At 37.1% G+C, this 17,166-nt stretch overlaps 1 protein-coding gene across 1 annotated transcript in view; it reads right to left on the reverse strand.

Moving 5' to 3' along the window:
• TINAG (tubulointerstitial nephritis antigen) overlaps positions 1 to 17,166 on the reverse strand; it is a 49,299-nt gene that overhangs the window by 3,205 nt on the left and 28,928 nt on the right. Inside the window, exon 9 of the mRNA XM_075708322.1 lies at positions 12,482 to 12,587. Within this exon, the coding sequence (XP_075564437.1) occupies positions 12,482 to 12,587 (106 nt within the window). The remainder of the gene's footprint in view (positions 1 to 12,481; positions 12,588 to 17,166) is intronic.

The following is a 17,166-nucleotide window of genomic DNA, read 5'->3' on the forward strand; positions in this document are numbered from 1 at the left end:
TCTGAGGTTAAGGGGTTTTTTTTTTTAACATTTGTTATTTTATAAAAAGAAAGTCAACCTCTAGTTTCATGCACTGACAGGAATTTATTGATTCTCAGAAATGTTTCTAAATGGAAGAAAACTTAGAAACCAAAATGGAAAAGGAACTTTTTTTTTTATCCTTGACTGTAACATATTCATTAATTTAATTCCTAGGTTTTTTTCCATCATAGTCAGAAACAAACAGGGGTACTTGACATATGCATTTTGTCTTACAGTTTAGAAAGAAGAGCTGCTTACTCAGTAATCGATGCCCATGGGCATTCATCCAAATACTCTAAATTAAAATACCTTAAATTAAAGTACACAAGAACACAGCTAACGGGTCAAGAAAAGTGTCTAATTCCCTTTATTCAGGACCTGCCATTCTGCGTTTGGAGCACTGTGCCCAGTTTTGGGCTTCCCAATACAGGAAAGACATTAACAGGCTGGAAGAAGACCAGCAGGAATCTGCTGAGATGTTTGGGATCTGGAGCACATGATGTACAAGGAGAGGCTGAGGGAGTTGGCTTTCTTCAGCCCTCAGGACAGGTGACTCAGGGGAGATCTATTTTCTGCTTTATAAAGGGTAGGCATAGAGAAAATAGAGCAGACTCTCCAGATACAGGCACAGCCAATGGTCAGAAGATGACAGTCACAGTTTTCAGCAAGGGAAATTGCAGTTGGACATAAAGAAAACAAGCATTTCACAGGAGTGGTTAGGCACTACTGCAGTGAGAGGTTGTAGAATATTTGTCCTCAGAAATATGCAAAACTCACCCAACCTGAGAAGCCCCATGAACCTTAACTCTGAAGGTGGCTCTGCTTTGAGCTGGGGGATTAAACTAGATAACCTTCAGAGATCCCTTCTACTCTAAAGTATTCAATGATCTAAGCAACTTGATCTAAGATGGCCCTGCCAATTTAGGGCACAGAGAGTTGGACCAAACAACTTCCAGCCTCAGTTAGTCTGCAGTTCTATGAATTATTAAATTTTGTATTCAATGTATAGATTTTGTGTAACCAAAAAAAAAAGTTCTAGACCTGCTTACCAAACTTTTCCTAGAACTTGGCACGGTTTGTTCAGGTTCGTTCCAAAGACTGGCTGAGATTCACCAATCCTCATTTCTCCCAGGCTAACGTGCTTCTTTCAGTCTGAAAAGGCACTCAGCTGTGATGGAAACAGCTGTTTTGTGAACCACACTCTCTATATATTGTTCAACTATGCAGTGTTTGTAGCCACATGCCAGTTTGATTTGACATCTTGCCTCTGGGAAATGAATGCCAGCTCCATCAAGAGCATTTCTGGCTTTTTCTTGTCTCATTCATACTAATATACCTTCTAAGGAGGAAGCAATTCTTTCAAAAAACTGCTAAGTGGAAAGTGTTTCTGCAGTAGTATCTGTAGGAAAGGAGGACATATTTTCTAAAATAGATTTCTCAATTTTCTAAAACAGATTTCTCAGCCTAAGTATTGCATTTGATCTTTGCAACTTCTCTTTTTCCCTTTTCCTGTCTCCAATGCTATACTTGAGTAGTTTTCATGATTTCAGCCTTACTGATGGAATAAATTCATTCTGCATTGTATCCCTTAGTTGCACCTATCAAACACGTTATGGCATCCGAGCACAGCTTTCACTTTAAGCTTAATTTAAGTTTAGATTCCTCAGAGAAAACAAATCTCTAGATATCCTTTCTGTTGCCAGGCATCTCAGAGTGAATTTTCTGAGTTATAAAGAAATACATGATATAAATGACAACTATTAAATTCAGCTTGAATTTTAACTGTTGTTTTACTTGCTGCTGTAAGTACTACTCCTTGAAATATGAACAAAGACTGACTGAGAGGAATTTGTTAAAATCATCAGATAATACTTAGTAATCTGAAAATATATTCAGAGGAAATGTTAACCTTCTAAAACTCTTAGCCATCCACTAGGCTGAATGGAAACTGGATGGCATCTTATTTCAACAATTCGGAAAATGGTCATTTTTCAATGGAGTTCGCGTCCTGTATGTTTTCCTACATAGATGGGACTCTGTGCAAATATCTTTTCCTGAATCTGGGTAATCTTTGACATTAGTTGCAAAAGTTTAATCATTAATAAATTAAAAAGAAGCACTCATGGAAGAGACTATGGGAGTAAAAAGTAACCTGGTATATTATTGATAGCAACTGTGGAAAGTGATAGCATTCCAGATCATTTTCCCCGGAAAGTAGCAGCTCAGAGAAAGTGTTGATTGGTCCCTCAAAACCTTCAGAACCAATTTTTTTTTTAAAATTGAGTAACTAGAAGTATAATCCTGAAGGACCTAAATAAGCCATTGGGGTTTAAAAGTGAAACCCATACCACCCACTTTTCATCCCAACAAAATGAAAGATCTGTACTGATTATGAAAGGCACCAGTAGTACAAGGATATTATTAATCAATGCAAATTTTTGCTTTGGGTATACTGTGGAAAAATAGAATACATAATAGTTCCTTTACAATATTTTAAAAAATGTAGTTAATACAGTGTACTATTGTTTTACTGGTCTCTTCTGTGATTTAAGCAGTAGATAGGCATTATTATCCTCAAAGTAGATGTTAATGTCAGAACTAGAATTAGAATTTGCCTTTTTCTGACAGTAAAACACTGTGGGATTTAGTTCATGATTAAGATGTCTAAATGTACGTGTCCCACAGTAGCAAACAGAGTATGTTGGGATCCATTCACTTGCCTAAATGCAGGTGTCCAGGGCTATTTGAGATGCATTAGGGTGCCTGAGTCATCCACAAGTTTCTAGCAGAAGTGACAGAGGACCTATGAGACATCCATGTCCTTTTGGAGACACAGCCAAATGGGAAGCTCCTCCTACTTCTGGTAGCTCCAAATATGTGTGTAGGTGTAACTAATGGATCCACAAGCAGTTGCACCTGAGTTGCTCTCCAGTCTCCACTGAATTTGTTGACTAGATCACCATCTTTGTGATGACAATTCGGATATCTAGCACATCACACTTGCCTGGATCTCAAATTGAATCCTGACATACTTAATTGCCTACTGAAACGTGACATAAGCAAAGGAGAAGACTGGAAATTATTAGGAAATATATCGTGAATAAAGTGTTAGAATGGGAATCAGCAGATAACAGAATGTGTCAGCTTCCAGAACTACACAACTGTAACACATGATTTCAGGATAAATGATGATGAGAATTAAGACATTACAGACTGAAGGACTTGGATTCTGCCCATCTTAAACCATCAGGGATAAAATCAAAGAATTTCAAGAAGAGGGTAAAATTATCGTAATAAACATGGAAATTACAGTTCTGATCTGTATAGGCTTTTCACAATATGACACAAAATCATAGATGCTACAGTTTGGTTGAAAAAATTAAACCAGGAATGTATTGTACTAAAAAGGTTGTTAAACTAATCTGGGATGCATTTTATGTTCCCTTGTGGCTTGGAGCAAGAGCTGGTTTAGGGACCAACAGTTTGGAAGGGAAAATGACACTTCAGTTAGCATTTCCTGTAAAAAACCTGTGCCTTGGAGTCTTAATCATGGAACAGAACACCTTTGTACTGGGCATCATAAGTGAAAATGATTTAGTAGAAAAGGAAATCCTGTTGCCATTATCTGCTTTCAGAAAGTAATCTTTAAAGAAAAGCAAGGGAAATCTATTCATGAATCTGAGAGGTATCAATATTTTGACTATAAGATAAAATCAATAGGAATTAATAAATGATTGTCACTACTTCATAAAAACTATGACATTTTCAGAGTTGTTAGCTGAAATAATTTGTTTAATACAGTCAATATTGGATCTCCTCCTACAGTTTGTTCTTTCTCTGACAGTTCTTGTCCCTGAGATCCTGTTGTTCATGTAGCCAATGTAGTCATTGCCAATTTTTCCTAAAGTAGACCTATTCAAACTATGTGTTCCTAACTAATGACATCCTGACTTTGTTGAAGGTAATCAGAGATTTCCAGTGTCTCCAGGGAAGCCAAGGCCTTGGGAGCTAATAGATGTGACAGTGAGCAGCAAATTAGACATGGAGTCTGCTTTAGGTATGTTAACAACATTAGAAAGAAAACCTAAGAAGCTGGGATTAAAAATAGGCAAGATCATGCATGTCTTGAGTAAAGAATTATATAGTCTATGACTGGAGCGCTACACTAAATAAGATAAGTCACTGTTAGGAATAAAAAGAGCAACAGCATTTGTGTGACAAATTGAGAAAAGAAAAAGTAAAAATATACAGACACTAACAACCTAGATGTGTGTCAGGCTCAAATGCCAAGCAGAAAGAGAAAATTAAATATCATATATTAGTCTACAGATAGAATAGGGGAAAGAAGTCCAGGAAAGAAAATATCAACAAACAATATTCCAACAATGAAGTAATTTAACTCCCAGTGGAATGAGTTCCCAAGTGGAAATGACAGACACTTAAAGTGAGTTGACACATTCTTGGACAACATCCATTAGAAAACAATATTGCATTTTCTGATAAATGACCAAAATAATCTAATAGCACTTTTTTGTCTCTTGCTTTTGTGATCATTCCAGCTTGATATTTACTCCAAATGAATGACATTTCGAAAGCAAACAGATGCTGGACCTCATTACTCACAGAGACAGGGAATATATTAGGATTATTTTTACAAAGCTTTAGACCACTAATGTCCCCACCTTTGGTATTTTTGGGAAAAGCTTTCAACCTTCCCCCCTGCAAAATTTCCATTTTTATTAAGAAGAAAAAAAAAGAGATTTTAAGGAATCATTAAGGAGAAGGTCTGCCTATCAATTATCAAAAATTACTTTAAAAAGGAATTTTCTTCTGTATGACAAAAATATTCTGTAAGAAATACATCACTTAGCTTTTCCAAAAGAAACCGTCATGATCTTCAATCAAAAATAACCTTGAATGAAAAGAAGCAATTTAATCAAACTGCATTCAGTCCCCTTCAGGAGAAAAAATAAGCAAGGTATTTCCATTTAGTCAAGGGAAACCAGCTCCAACTGACTCTGTAAAGAGAATTCTGGCACTTTTTCAGATAAAAGGATGAGTAGTTGTGTGCTTCCATAAAATGATTTTCATAATTTTGTGTCCAGTTTTATATAGTAGAGGCATCTTAGCTGTCCTTTCAGTAATAACTCTGTAGGAGTAGGCCCTGAACGCACAGCACTGCCTGACAGTTAAAAAACTAGAATACAGAGACTGTTTCAGTATTCTTCCACAGAATGGAAATTGGGTTTGTTTTGAACATTTCCTAGTTTCTGTTTCAAGAAACTGTATCACTACAATGAAGGTGGACTTCACAAGAGAAGTATAAAGAAAATTTTCAGGAAAAAACATAGCAGTTGATAATTAAATATCATTAAATAAAATGGTAGAAAAGCTAGAAATACAGCCTTATGTAACAAAAAGGGTTGTCAGCAGTGGCTTCAAAACTGAGGTGTTTTGTAGGAGAACAGAAACTAGATTCTAACATGCTCGCATTCAGCTTTGTAGGGAAAATGCTGTTAACAAATGCAGCAAAGACATCTAAAGAGTGTGCTAAATAATATTATACAAACTGACTCCCTAAGACTGAAGAAGTCAACTAAAAAGAAATAGGGCCTTAAGAGTAAAGAAGAAAGACAGGTCTCAGATCTCAAGCTATTAACTCCTGCAGATCTGTCAGTGTTAGTGGAAGTCAGTGCTTTGCGTTAACCAAGGAGTTAAACTCTTTACTGAACACCAGTGCTCTAGGAATGAACATTCTGCATCACCTTTCTAACTTCTGCCATTCAAAAATTTATATCTAGAACAGACTCTTCTCACATACTGACAGTCCCCATCTACCAATCAAAAATACACAAACAGCAAAATATAATTTTAAATCACTCCTGTAATTATTTTCAACCACTTCAACTCACAGTTGCTGTTTCCAAGTTATACAGTTTGTAGGTTGAATGTTGGATTCACTGATGTCACTGGCAAAACTCCCAGATTTACAAGAATAAAGCTAAGATTTGTCTCTGGTTTGTATGTTTGTTTGTTTGCAATGGGTCCTCCTTGTCTTTCTAGAGTGGGGTTGCATTGAAGATAGGGTTGTGTCACATCCTATCTTCACAGAAAGAAACAATGAATTTGTTAAAAAACAGCATACATAGAGGTTGTATAGAGGAAATGTATGTATTCTGTTTTTCAGGTTATGGTCTTTACTCATCTTTTGCTTTGTCAGTATTTCCCTAATTTTCTTGGGTTTTTTCAAATATTTTCATTTCTGTTAACTCCTGCATTCACAAGGATCTTCAGGTCAAATAAGACAACTAGAAAACCTTATATAACCTCCAATACAACCACAACATAAACCTAGAATAGAATATTTCAGTTGGAAGGGACCTACAATGATCATCTAGTCTAACTGCCTGACCACTTCAGGGCTGACCAAAAGCTAAAGCATGTTGTTGAGGGCATTGTCCAAATGCCTCTTAAGCACTGACGGGCTTGGGGCATCGACCACCTCTTTAGGAAGCCTGTTCCAGTGTCTGACCACCCTCTCAGTAAGGAGGCACTTGGCTGCCAGGGCACATAAACCATGGGATTTCCACAGTTATATTTAATGAGATATTTCTGACCCTTTCCATCTTTGGAAAAAAAAAAAAAAATGCTGGTGATTATACAAGACTTGGTGAAGTCTTCCAAATTCATCCAATTCAACTTTAGGGAACTGAGGCATTTGGATTAGGAAGAGAACCACTGTCTGCTATCAAGAGAAAGAGATACCTTCTGAAGATAATTCATCCCACCTAAGTGCTCACCACAATCAGTGCTAACAAATTGGACTCATTTGTCTCTCTAATACAATGTTTTCTGTGTAGGCATTGCAAATTTGCTGTCACCACACTAGCCAAACAAACGATGAAATCTCTCAGGCAAAAATACTGTCTTCCCATAGACTATATATACACAGAAACAGGTTACAAAGATTACTTGGTCCCTCTTATCTTGACCTGGTTTATTTTAATACCAAAGTTCTGCTTTTGTAAAAGGCTCACAGTACCTCCTTCTTCAGACAAAAAGAGAGTGGGACAGAAATACATGTGGTCTGAAATTTTTCATCTCACTTTCTTCCCTGGACTTGGTCATATAACTGTCATAATGCTACCAGATAAAAAAAGGTATAACTATTGCAGGTTATGTCCTATTCTTAGTGCTGTAACACAAAATCCTAGTAACTTTCAAAGACTAGGATTTTCATCTACTCACTTAGACAAAAGTTTAGTTCTTAATCTTTTATTAATAAGAAGAAGGTTAGGGTCACTGACTAGTGTTCTCCATGAGACAAAACTTCTTAGAAAATCATTGCTGGAATTTTAAACTAGTTTTGCCTGGACTTTTCAGCATGAGAGGTGAGTCAAATTATCAGTGAGTCAATAGTTAAATCATTCCCACAAATCTACAGTAATGAATTATATGGGAGACAGTCTCATGGATTTAACTGCATGAATCATCAGACACTGTGTATCTTTTCTCCCTGATCTTCTAATGTATTTCACTTTGCTGTAAAATATTTTTGGGTGTTGCTGTTTAATTTTTAAACTATCATCTCTGATGTTCATTGTCTGACAATAATAAAGGTGATGGTTTTCCCCAATGAAAGAAAAAGGGAACTCAACCCAAGGTTTCTTGAGTCAAGAAGAAAATAATTGGGGTCATAACTTTTGGTGGTTTAAGATGTTGCTTGTTTGTTGTTATTCTGAGTCTAAGCTCGAGTGAGGACAAGTGAAGGGGAAAATGAAGAGAAAAGAGTGTCTTCAAAGCCAAAACCTGAGATGTCACTAACAGTTGTCACTGGTATCTTTTTTAAGCCTTTGGACTTTGCACAGGTGAGTCATTTCATTCTGTTTCAAACCTTAGAGTGTTGTTGCTCTGTCTGGCTATCCCCTCAACACTAAAACACAAGCTTTTGCTTCACATGTCAATTTTATCTCCATTAGTATGGCTTTTTGTGTTAAGAAATGTTCAACCAATGTTTTTTCAGGGCATAGATGTTTCAATGCCATTTAATCTGCTACACTATTAAATTTAAAGCTTCCAGTGAATCATTGATAAAAATAGAGCGGAAATGTGTTTCCAGTTAATGTACAGTTCTCAATGTCCTCTTATGAAAGTCCTTCATCATTCTGAGCACCTTCCAAACATTTGAAAATCTATCTTGTTCATGAAACAGTATCTAAGGCTTTTAATAAAATTATTCTTGTCCCTTCCAAGCCTTAAGGTGACAGTTCATAGATTTGATTGTAGTCAAAGACCTGGGCTTTTGGGGCCTGTCTGAATCTTTCGGAGTCAGATACAGCTTTTTGAGTGAAGATATGGATCAGGTATTGTAGCTTGGCACTGATAACTGAAGTGATGCAGAGGAATGAGTCTCAGAGAAGACTTGTCTGAACAGGCTGCAAACGTTAATAATGGATACTTTACTTCACTATGCCTAATTTTGAAAAGAGATGTGTTTGAACTAGAACCATAGCTATTTAAGCCAATGTACTTCCTCTGTGCTGAATAGACTTTGGCATCTTTACACCATCAACAAATCTGCCTCATGTTTTCTTTCCCTATGGACACTACATTTCTCTTTTATTTTTTTTCCTAGGTGGAACTAAGAAAGCCAGAGGAGTGGAAGGAAAAGACAATTAAAAAAAAAAGATGCACCAATTTTACAAAGAATCTGCTATAGAATAGACTTGACAGGTTTGTTCAGCAACTCTAGCTGAAATGTATAGATCTGAGAGATAAATCTGCTACCAAGTTCATCTTTGATGTGAATTCAGTCTACTTTTAAGAGATCTTTAAAGATGACAGTTTCACATGTCATTTTTCAGTCATTAGTCCTCTTAAAATAACACAGTGCAGCTGAAAAAGTGAAAATGACCAAGCTTTGACCAATTTTTCTTCCTTAATCCCACTTACTATTTGCAGCTTCATTGTGCCTCTTTCTTGCTTTCATTCTGCTGTTGTCAAGAGCTGTAATTGTATGTGTATATACACATAGATCCATGTATGTGCGTGTACGTATACACAAACATACATATGCAAGACATTCTGAAGATACTAGCTTACTATAAATACTATGTACCAGTCAGTCATTTTGTTTTTAAGCTACTTTATGATGCCATTACAAGTGGGTTTCCTCTAGTCTAACCTCGACATTTTAATGTTAGCTGATGTAAGTCTGATGTTACCCCACAGGTTCTTTTATAGTCAACAAAGAGAAATACGATCCAACAAAGCAATTCAACTCACCTTAAGATAGGTACCTAGGATAGAGCAGATGAATAGCCATGGCAGATAAAGGGAAAAATGGCTGCCTAGCAGAGACGTAGGAATCTAACTTTTACACATCAAAACTTAGCTGTTACGAATCCTAGTCTCCATTACTCACTTTTTCTGCTTACCTCCCTGTCTCTGGAATACAGACACAGAAACTGCTTGAGAGATCCTACTCTCATTGAATGTCAGTGGGGTCAGTCCATCCTGCCTTCAGATTGCTGAAACCCCTATTTCACTGTCCACAGAGACTGTGACCAAACCCAAATGGTCTGCTACCCGCAACGCCCTCTGCCTGCCTGTTCCACATTTTCCTCTCCTGCTTCCATGTTTTTCTTTCTTTTCCAGTCTCTCCCTGAGCCTGAGGTCACACAGTACTTCACTGGAGACAGACTTATACTCCTATCAGAGCTGATTTTATAAATAAGAAGCCTTCAAATGGTAGAAAATAACTAGCAATTTCAAGTTGCAGAGCAAGGGAAGCCAGTCAATGCATTTACAATCCTGATGATCCGGTGATCAATTAGGCAGTTTATATGTGCATTTCTGGTTTTCGACAAATAGCTCTTGCAAGCTTCACCAAAATTTATTTCCATTTTATGACTTCATCACCTTATACGTTATACAATTCATGGGCGGTTTAAGGCATTCTCAAAAATGTTTCTGAGAGATTACAAATATCAATTCAATATGCTCATTCATTATTATGGCTGCCTTTTACAAATATTGAGTCTCTTTTACAGAAGGGTTTATAAATAAAAAATCAGACTACAATAAACTTCAGCCCACACAAAACTGCATTTTTTACCCTGCGTGTCAACATGTCCCCACTCCTTTTTCTCTCTCCAGGAGCCATCTCAGCTAAGCAGAATGCAAATAATTATCAATATTTTTATTTGAAGTCCAACTTTAAAGAGATTCTCATTAATTTTTTATTTAGGTCAAGGAGTTTGCATTACTCTTTGCTCAAAAAAACCCCACCCAAGCTATATGTGAGTGGTAAAGAACTTATGCTGTGGCCACGTATTTTACATTCAAATTAATTCAAACTAATGAATGATATGAAAAAGTGATAGCTTAATCCTGAAGACATTAAAATCTATACAAAAGAATGTTTTAGACTTCATGGTGCAGAATCACATTTTATGACTGGGTTTATCATTGCTAGAAACTCAAGTGCACCTAGCCTTGGGCTCAAACAGCCTCCAACTTGTCAAACCTTAATACAGTTTTTACAGTTAGACACCTCTGCAAATATTTTTATATGGCATAATCTCAGAGGTCAGAACACTTATGCATTAGACAATGAAAGGATGGCAATCCTTTATATTGTTGGATCCACTGGATACTTCAGCAACGGTCAATGAAATTTAGTAAGTAAATGTATTTCCCACATATTAAACTCCGAACCGGGCTGAGGTTTCTTAAATATCATTGCCTTCAGTTTTCTTCTTTTTCCTTCACTTCTCATGTCCTTCTTCAGTATACCAGACCACTTGGCTTTCCTCCTACTCAGTGTTTTACACCGACCATTCAACACAATCCTCTGCAGGGAGCTGCCAGGCTCAGTCAAGGCGCTCAGTTTTTTGTGCATGAGTGGCTCCTTGCCTAAGGGCTGCTCTCTTTTCCTTGCACAGCCTATCAGTTCCCATTTAAATCAGCATGCACTTCAGCACATTAATAGCCCTCCTCCTCTCTCCCTCCTCAGCCATCGCTTTGTCCCGCTGTGCCATTCTCACTTAATCACTCACCTCAGTAGGTTATCCAAGCATATATTTGGGGCAGCATGTCTGAGGCACTAGCTGTCATCACCCTACACTTGCACCAAGCATGCTTCATAGCCCTCCCAACACCTGCACTCACAGCCTCACAGCAGCTCATCCCTGAACTGAGGTATTCAAATTGCATTGCAGATTTACTGTCTAATTTTATTGGTTTCTCATGGCCCTTCAGACATACCTTAAATATATACATATAAATGGATACATAGGAGCTGTCCTTCATAAACAACTTTTCCTAATTCAGTCCTCCATTTTTCTATGCTAAATTGCATTTTCTCTCTTTCATTGCTTCACAACATTCTTTATAAGCATACTTCAGGAGCTTTTCCACTACTAGTCTGAGTCAATACTTTTTGCAACCGTTTAGGGTCAAGGATGATCTTGCATAAGCCTGCTGCTTCTCTTTGCTGCTGTGCCACTATCTTATGCCACACTCTTGTAATTCATAGCCAGCAGTTTCCACAACCATAGGCATTTCTGTGTCCTTTACAAGGATATCTTCACTAAGATCACAAACACAAAATGCACTTTATTTCACCACTTTATTTTTTTGAACTACATGTTGAAGATACTCTCAGTAATCTTCCTAGCACAAGCCTGAATCATTATTTATTTGATGTTCTAGATCACCTATAAAATATTTGTGTGAGACTCTCCAGTAGTTTCTCTGTGTAACTACTCACTCAGTGATTTAATAAATTCATCCTTGCATACTCCCTCCATGTCAAAGGATAAAGCCCCGTGATGTGTTCTGTAATTCGAGTGTATGCATTATTAGATACTTGTCATCTTAATATAGTGGCACTGGTCTACATTTGAGGGGAAATCCACTGGTGTATTATACATGCTATTCTGCAGTAGTTTCAGTCCTGAGTGTGTATTCTGTCTGCATCCCAAATAAAATCAGCAGCATCCCAGCAGCAGCTGATATGCTGGAGCATATAGAGCATATAGAGCCCAGACTTCTGTGTCAGTAAGCTGTGCTTGTTAATTAGGAGGACACTGGCAATTTTTATGTTTCCATTTGCATTCTACTTGGTGGCATGTTTGGAGGAATTTGTGTCAGTTTTTTTCACAACTTGATGTGTACATGGAATAGTTGTGAACACTCAGCAAAACATTTTATTCTATAAACCAGTATATATGAAATTTTAGAGCAAATGTTAGAGTACATTAAAAGATGGGTCTGTACCTCTTTCCAATACTCTCTAAAATTCTCAGATATATGAAAATGAAACAACAGTCTTACGTTGGGAGCTAACAGTGCTCCACCGCTGACAGTGAAACCTCTGGGTTCCAAACTCGTCATTGACATTTTACTATATTCATGACTGGCAGAGGAAAAGGGTAAAAGAATATGCTTTACTCACCCAAGGAGTTTGACTGAATGAGTTTTCCATTTAGATCCTGCTTTCTGGAAGTGTTTATAGATTCCCTCTTTGTAAAGGAAAAAGTCTTCATACACTTTCATTATAGCTAGAAAACAATAGGAAAAATCAGCACAGTCAGCAAATATTGCTTCTATACTTGTTTGCTCCTTGCATTTTACCAGTGAGGTATTTGTTGTGTGTTGGCCTGCATAAGTGTACTTTGTAATTCCACTAAACTCACTAATTGCTCAGAAGTTCCCTGCTGTGGGTGAACTGAGGGAAATATTCCAACAGAGTTCTCTCAAAGGTCTCTTGTCAAGTTAATTGGGTTTCCCTGTCATGGAAACTCCCTATCATGGACTTCTTCCAATACAGTAAGAAGAAATACTGCCTCATGTAGGCTTACATAAGTTTTCTCAATTCCAGCGAAATCCAATTCAGTAAAACAAATCTCCTCAAGATTCATGTATAAAATCCTCGGTTCTGACAAGCACCTGCAAACTCAGGAAAAAATATTTAATAGACAATGTATATCCTGTGAAATATGGTGGAGTGATATATTTGCCTTTTTCTGAAACTCAGATAAAGTTTGTTAAGTACACAGCAATCTCCTTATGGAAAACTAGATTGTCTGTATGTATGTTCATCCTGACTTTCAGCTAAAAGTGTGGGAAACCTGCCCCCCAACTTTGTGTCCATAAAAATGTAAGGCCAAAGAGCTGATGAACTGGAAATTTTGTGCAAAGGAATGAAGAATACAATTTGCATTGTATGTCTATTCATTATTTCCTAGGAATATCAGTCACTCATTTTTTAAGAAAAATGTTTTGGGATCCTTTTCCACATTTGTTCTGCCACCTTAGTACCACTTGCTTAGCTATATGGTCGGCTACCAGATCCAGAGAAATGAAAATATTTTCCAGGTCTACATTACCTTTAGATTCCAATGAATCAGAAGCATTAAATACAAGCTTAACTCCAACTTACTTTTAGCTTATGATTTTAACAGTCTTAGAGTGCCACACAGCTTGGAACACGAGAATTAGTGAAATCCAGTTTCCTAAAGTCTTGCACCTTGGGAGTCCCATAAAGTACTAGTTTCACTGACCATTTTTATGTGGTTGGAGCATTTATAACATATGTGCCTAGTATAGATCTGGGGTATCCAGTAAGGTGAGCTCATGCTGCAGTTTTTTCTGTCTGGCACACTTTCAAATTTCTTTTTCCTACCTGAACACTTTCATAAACTTAAAGGAAATTAACTATCTTTACAACCTCTTGGCCTCTATCATACTTGGCTTGAAAACCTTCACAGATTTTAGGGGATGAAAGAGAACAGCTCAAAACATGGTCAAATGAGCCCATTTGCCCAGGAAACCTGGCTAAAAATATACTTTGCTAATGAGGTCACTCACATTAAAAATGTATGCTGATAGCAACACATAGGGAATAAGCAGTCACAATGCTACCTAGGTGACAAGTCTGGGGAAGAGCTATATCAGTTAAATCAGAAAAAATGTTAAACGGTTATGATGAATAATGTTACAGCTTCTGCCAATCTTCCTGCAGAACCAGAGCTCACACGTATTTACAGCAACAGACCAAGTGGGAAATAGCACAAACTTTATTCTTGGTTTCTAGCTGCAGGCTCAGGACTCCATTAAAGCTCTCTGCAAAGGTTTCTCCCCTCCCTCTGCCCCCAGGCTCACCAGTGTATAGAGCTAGGAGTTTAGCTCCTGCAGATGTCCTTGTACCACTATGTAAAATACCAGCTGTTGAGGTTTCTGAGCTGCAGAGGAGCCCGTGGAGGGAGAGCTTTAAAGCAGTACAAAAAACAGAAAGGGGGAAGAAGACTCCCACTGGCCTTAGTCCAGGTGAGGGTGTCAGAGGAGAAGTGAAGGGGATGAATCATTCAAAAAATTACTGTAGAGGCTTCCCTGGATCTTGTTTTGATACCTTGGCCAAAGGGAGGCAAAGAAACAGGGGTGAGTGCAAGGACTGCAAAATTCACTTTTCCCACGGGAGGTCTGCGGTTGGAAGATCTCATCTATTGTCAGGCTGAGACAGGAGAAGGTAGTGTCATTTCTAAATCACATTGCTCTTGGAAATCAAGGTCCATATGTTCAGTTTCAGAAAACAATTAATTCTTTATCAGCAACTCTAAATCAAACACATGTTCTTGGCTCTGTGCAGAAACATCATACCTAAATTTCCACTGAAATGAAAAAGAAAGTTTTGAAATGTGTTTCTGGAATAACTTTAGTCTACATGAGAGAATTTTATCCATGATTACATATTATATTTACATTTAGTGTGTGTATACATATGTATGCATATATTTGTATATATATGTAAATATATATACTTATGTGTATGTATATCTATATGTATAAACCCTGCAATCAGGAGCTAAATAATGGTACAGTCTTTGGAGTTAAGTGGGCTGGGTACATGAAGTATAGGGTGGACAGACAGATGATAATTCAAAATCAAGCACTAAGATATTTTAATTTATTCAGTGACTTTGTCCTGATATGGACTGTGACTTGGACAGGATGAGATGATCACAGTCCACCAGCCAACTCTGTTACCTCGCATGTAGAAGAGACCTTGTGTTTTCCAAAATGAATGGATTAATTATTAATGAATCAGAAGAGGTAACAATTTTCATAAGGTTGACCGTAGTTCATGCATAAGCTACCTCAGTCATGCTAATCTGTGCATATAAATGCAGCAGATTATAAGATTCATTGCACTACGGATTCCCCTGCAAAAAATTCTTAAATAAGAATTTGTGTCTCTAAGACATACAAAGACAGAAAAAAACTAAAAGTTGTTGCTACAAAAGGAACTAAAGTGTAGCACTGTACATTAATGTAGCCTAGTGCTTTCTCCAGATCTTTTTCTTGTGTCAGCAAATTAAATATTCCTTTTTTTCCAAGATCATGATAGCTGAAATTATAAGTTTTGTAGGGTCAAAACTTTGATGCATTGCCAAGAATATGTTAGCTTTTCTTTTGATTGAGACTGGCCAATGTGACAGAAAGGATTATTTTCCTATGACAGCACTATAACTATCAGAGAATTTGCTAAAGTTCCAATAAAAATAAAAAAAGATGAATGGGCAATATTAGATTGTGCATTTGAATGTTTCAAAACGTAAATGAAACTTCACTATGTTTATTTGAAAATTGAGTTTTTAAAACCTTGTGTTTCATCATTTGCATCTGAAAGTGCTAATTGCTCAGTTCCTGTACCATATAAAGCAAGTATGTATGTCAGAGAGAAATTGTCATTCAGACTTGAAAGCTGTATAACAGAAAGTTTTCAGTTACATTCCTACACCTACTGTTTCACAACTGTTAAAAAATATTTTTTTCTCAACTTTGAATATGCCCAAAATTCCATCCATCATCAAATAGGATGACTTTCTACATCATGATCTTGAAAGGATCTTGAATGTTTTCCAGCTATTAAACATTACCTAGAACACTAGATAAGACTGGCCATAAGCACTTCATAAGTTCTTGAGGAATGACACGTGAATGAACAATGGAAAAATCTCTTTCAGTAGCTGAAGGATTTGCAGGACGTTTTGAAAAAAAAAGTATGATATGGTTCTAAAATTAGAATTATGCCCTGATTGCATTTGTAGTACAGGAAGACAGAAGAGAGAATCTGTGACAAATTATTGGCTCATAACTGGGACTCATTTAAAAATCTCATCATAGCAAAAAGAAAAAATGGAAAGTGATTTAAAATCAGTGATATACACTCTCGGTGATATACTCTTCTTTAGATCTTGATTTTTCCACATACAGCACTACCTTAACCCGATACAGACATTTTCTCTGAAAAAGCATTGACATTTCAAAAAGCTGTATGAAATAGTGAGTGGTTAAAACCTAACAAATGGCTGGATATAGATTATTTTATGTGGATGATTTAGTACTGACAGATTAATCCAGCAAACTGTGTATACATGGACTACAAATGCAATATTAGAGAGAGGTCTGAAATTTTATCTTGATCCTAAGTTTTTCATTTTCTTAAAATCAGTGGAAATTACTGTGTTCACTTCTAGATCAAATACAGCATGGGAAAGAATATTTTCATTGAGCAAACAAAATTGGGCAGAACAAGAAAGATTGATAATATTGATCTTGTTAAGTCTGAGCTTCAGATTAGTTGCAACTGCCCACATAAAGACCTTTAAGAAGTAATTTCAACTCCATGATGCACTAGAGTGAATTAAATGTAATAATCAAGACCATTTCAATAAGAAAATTGAGGTTATGATAATTCATTATATAACTGAGGGTAGTAAAAATGCAGAAGTCCCCTGAAGTAAAATGCTTTGGTTTTGCACCAGCCATCCATCCAAGAGGAGTGGACAACCTGCATTATGACCTTTTCCTATCACCCCAAATCCCACACATCTCAACCTCTCCAGTTACAGTGGCCTGGGGTATGAGCAGGAACCTGCATTTTCAGGTGCTGCCAGCACCATCCATGACTGCAAATGGACAGTATTCAGGCTAAACCACTCTTCTGCAGTCCCTCACTCCCTGCGGAAATCTCTTTCATAGAATCATAGAATGCTTTGAGTTGGAAGGGACCTTTAGAAGTCATCTAGCCCAAACCCCCTGCAGTGAGCAGGGACAGCTTTAACCAGATCAGGTTGC

The sequence above is a fragment of the Pelecanus crispus genome, chromosome 3, assembly GCF_030463565.1.
Source record: "Pelecanus crispus isolate bPelCri1 chromosome 3, bPelCri1.pri, whole genome shotgun sequence".
In the NCBI taxonomy this organism is placed as follows: Eukaryota; Metazoa; Chordata; class Aves; order Pelecaniformes; family Pelecanidae; genus Pelecanus; species Pelecanus crispus.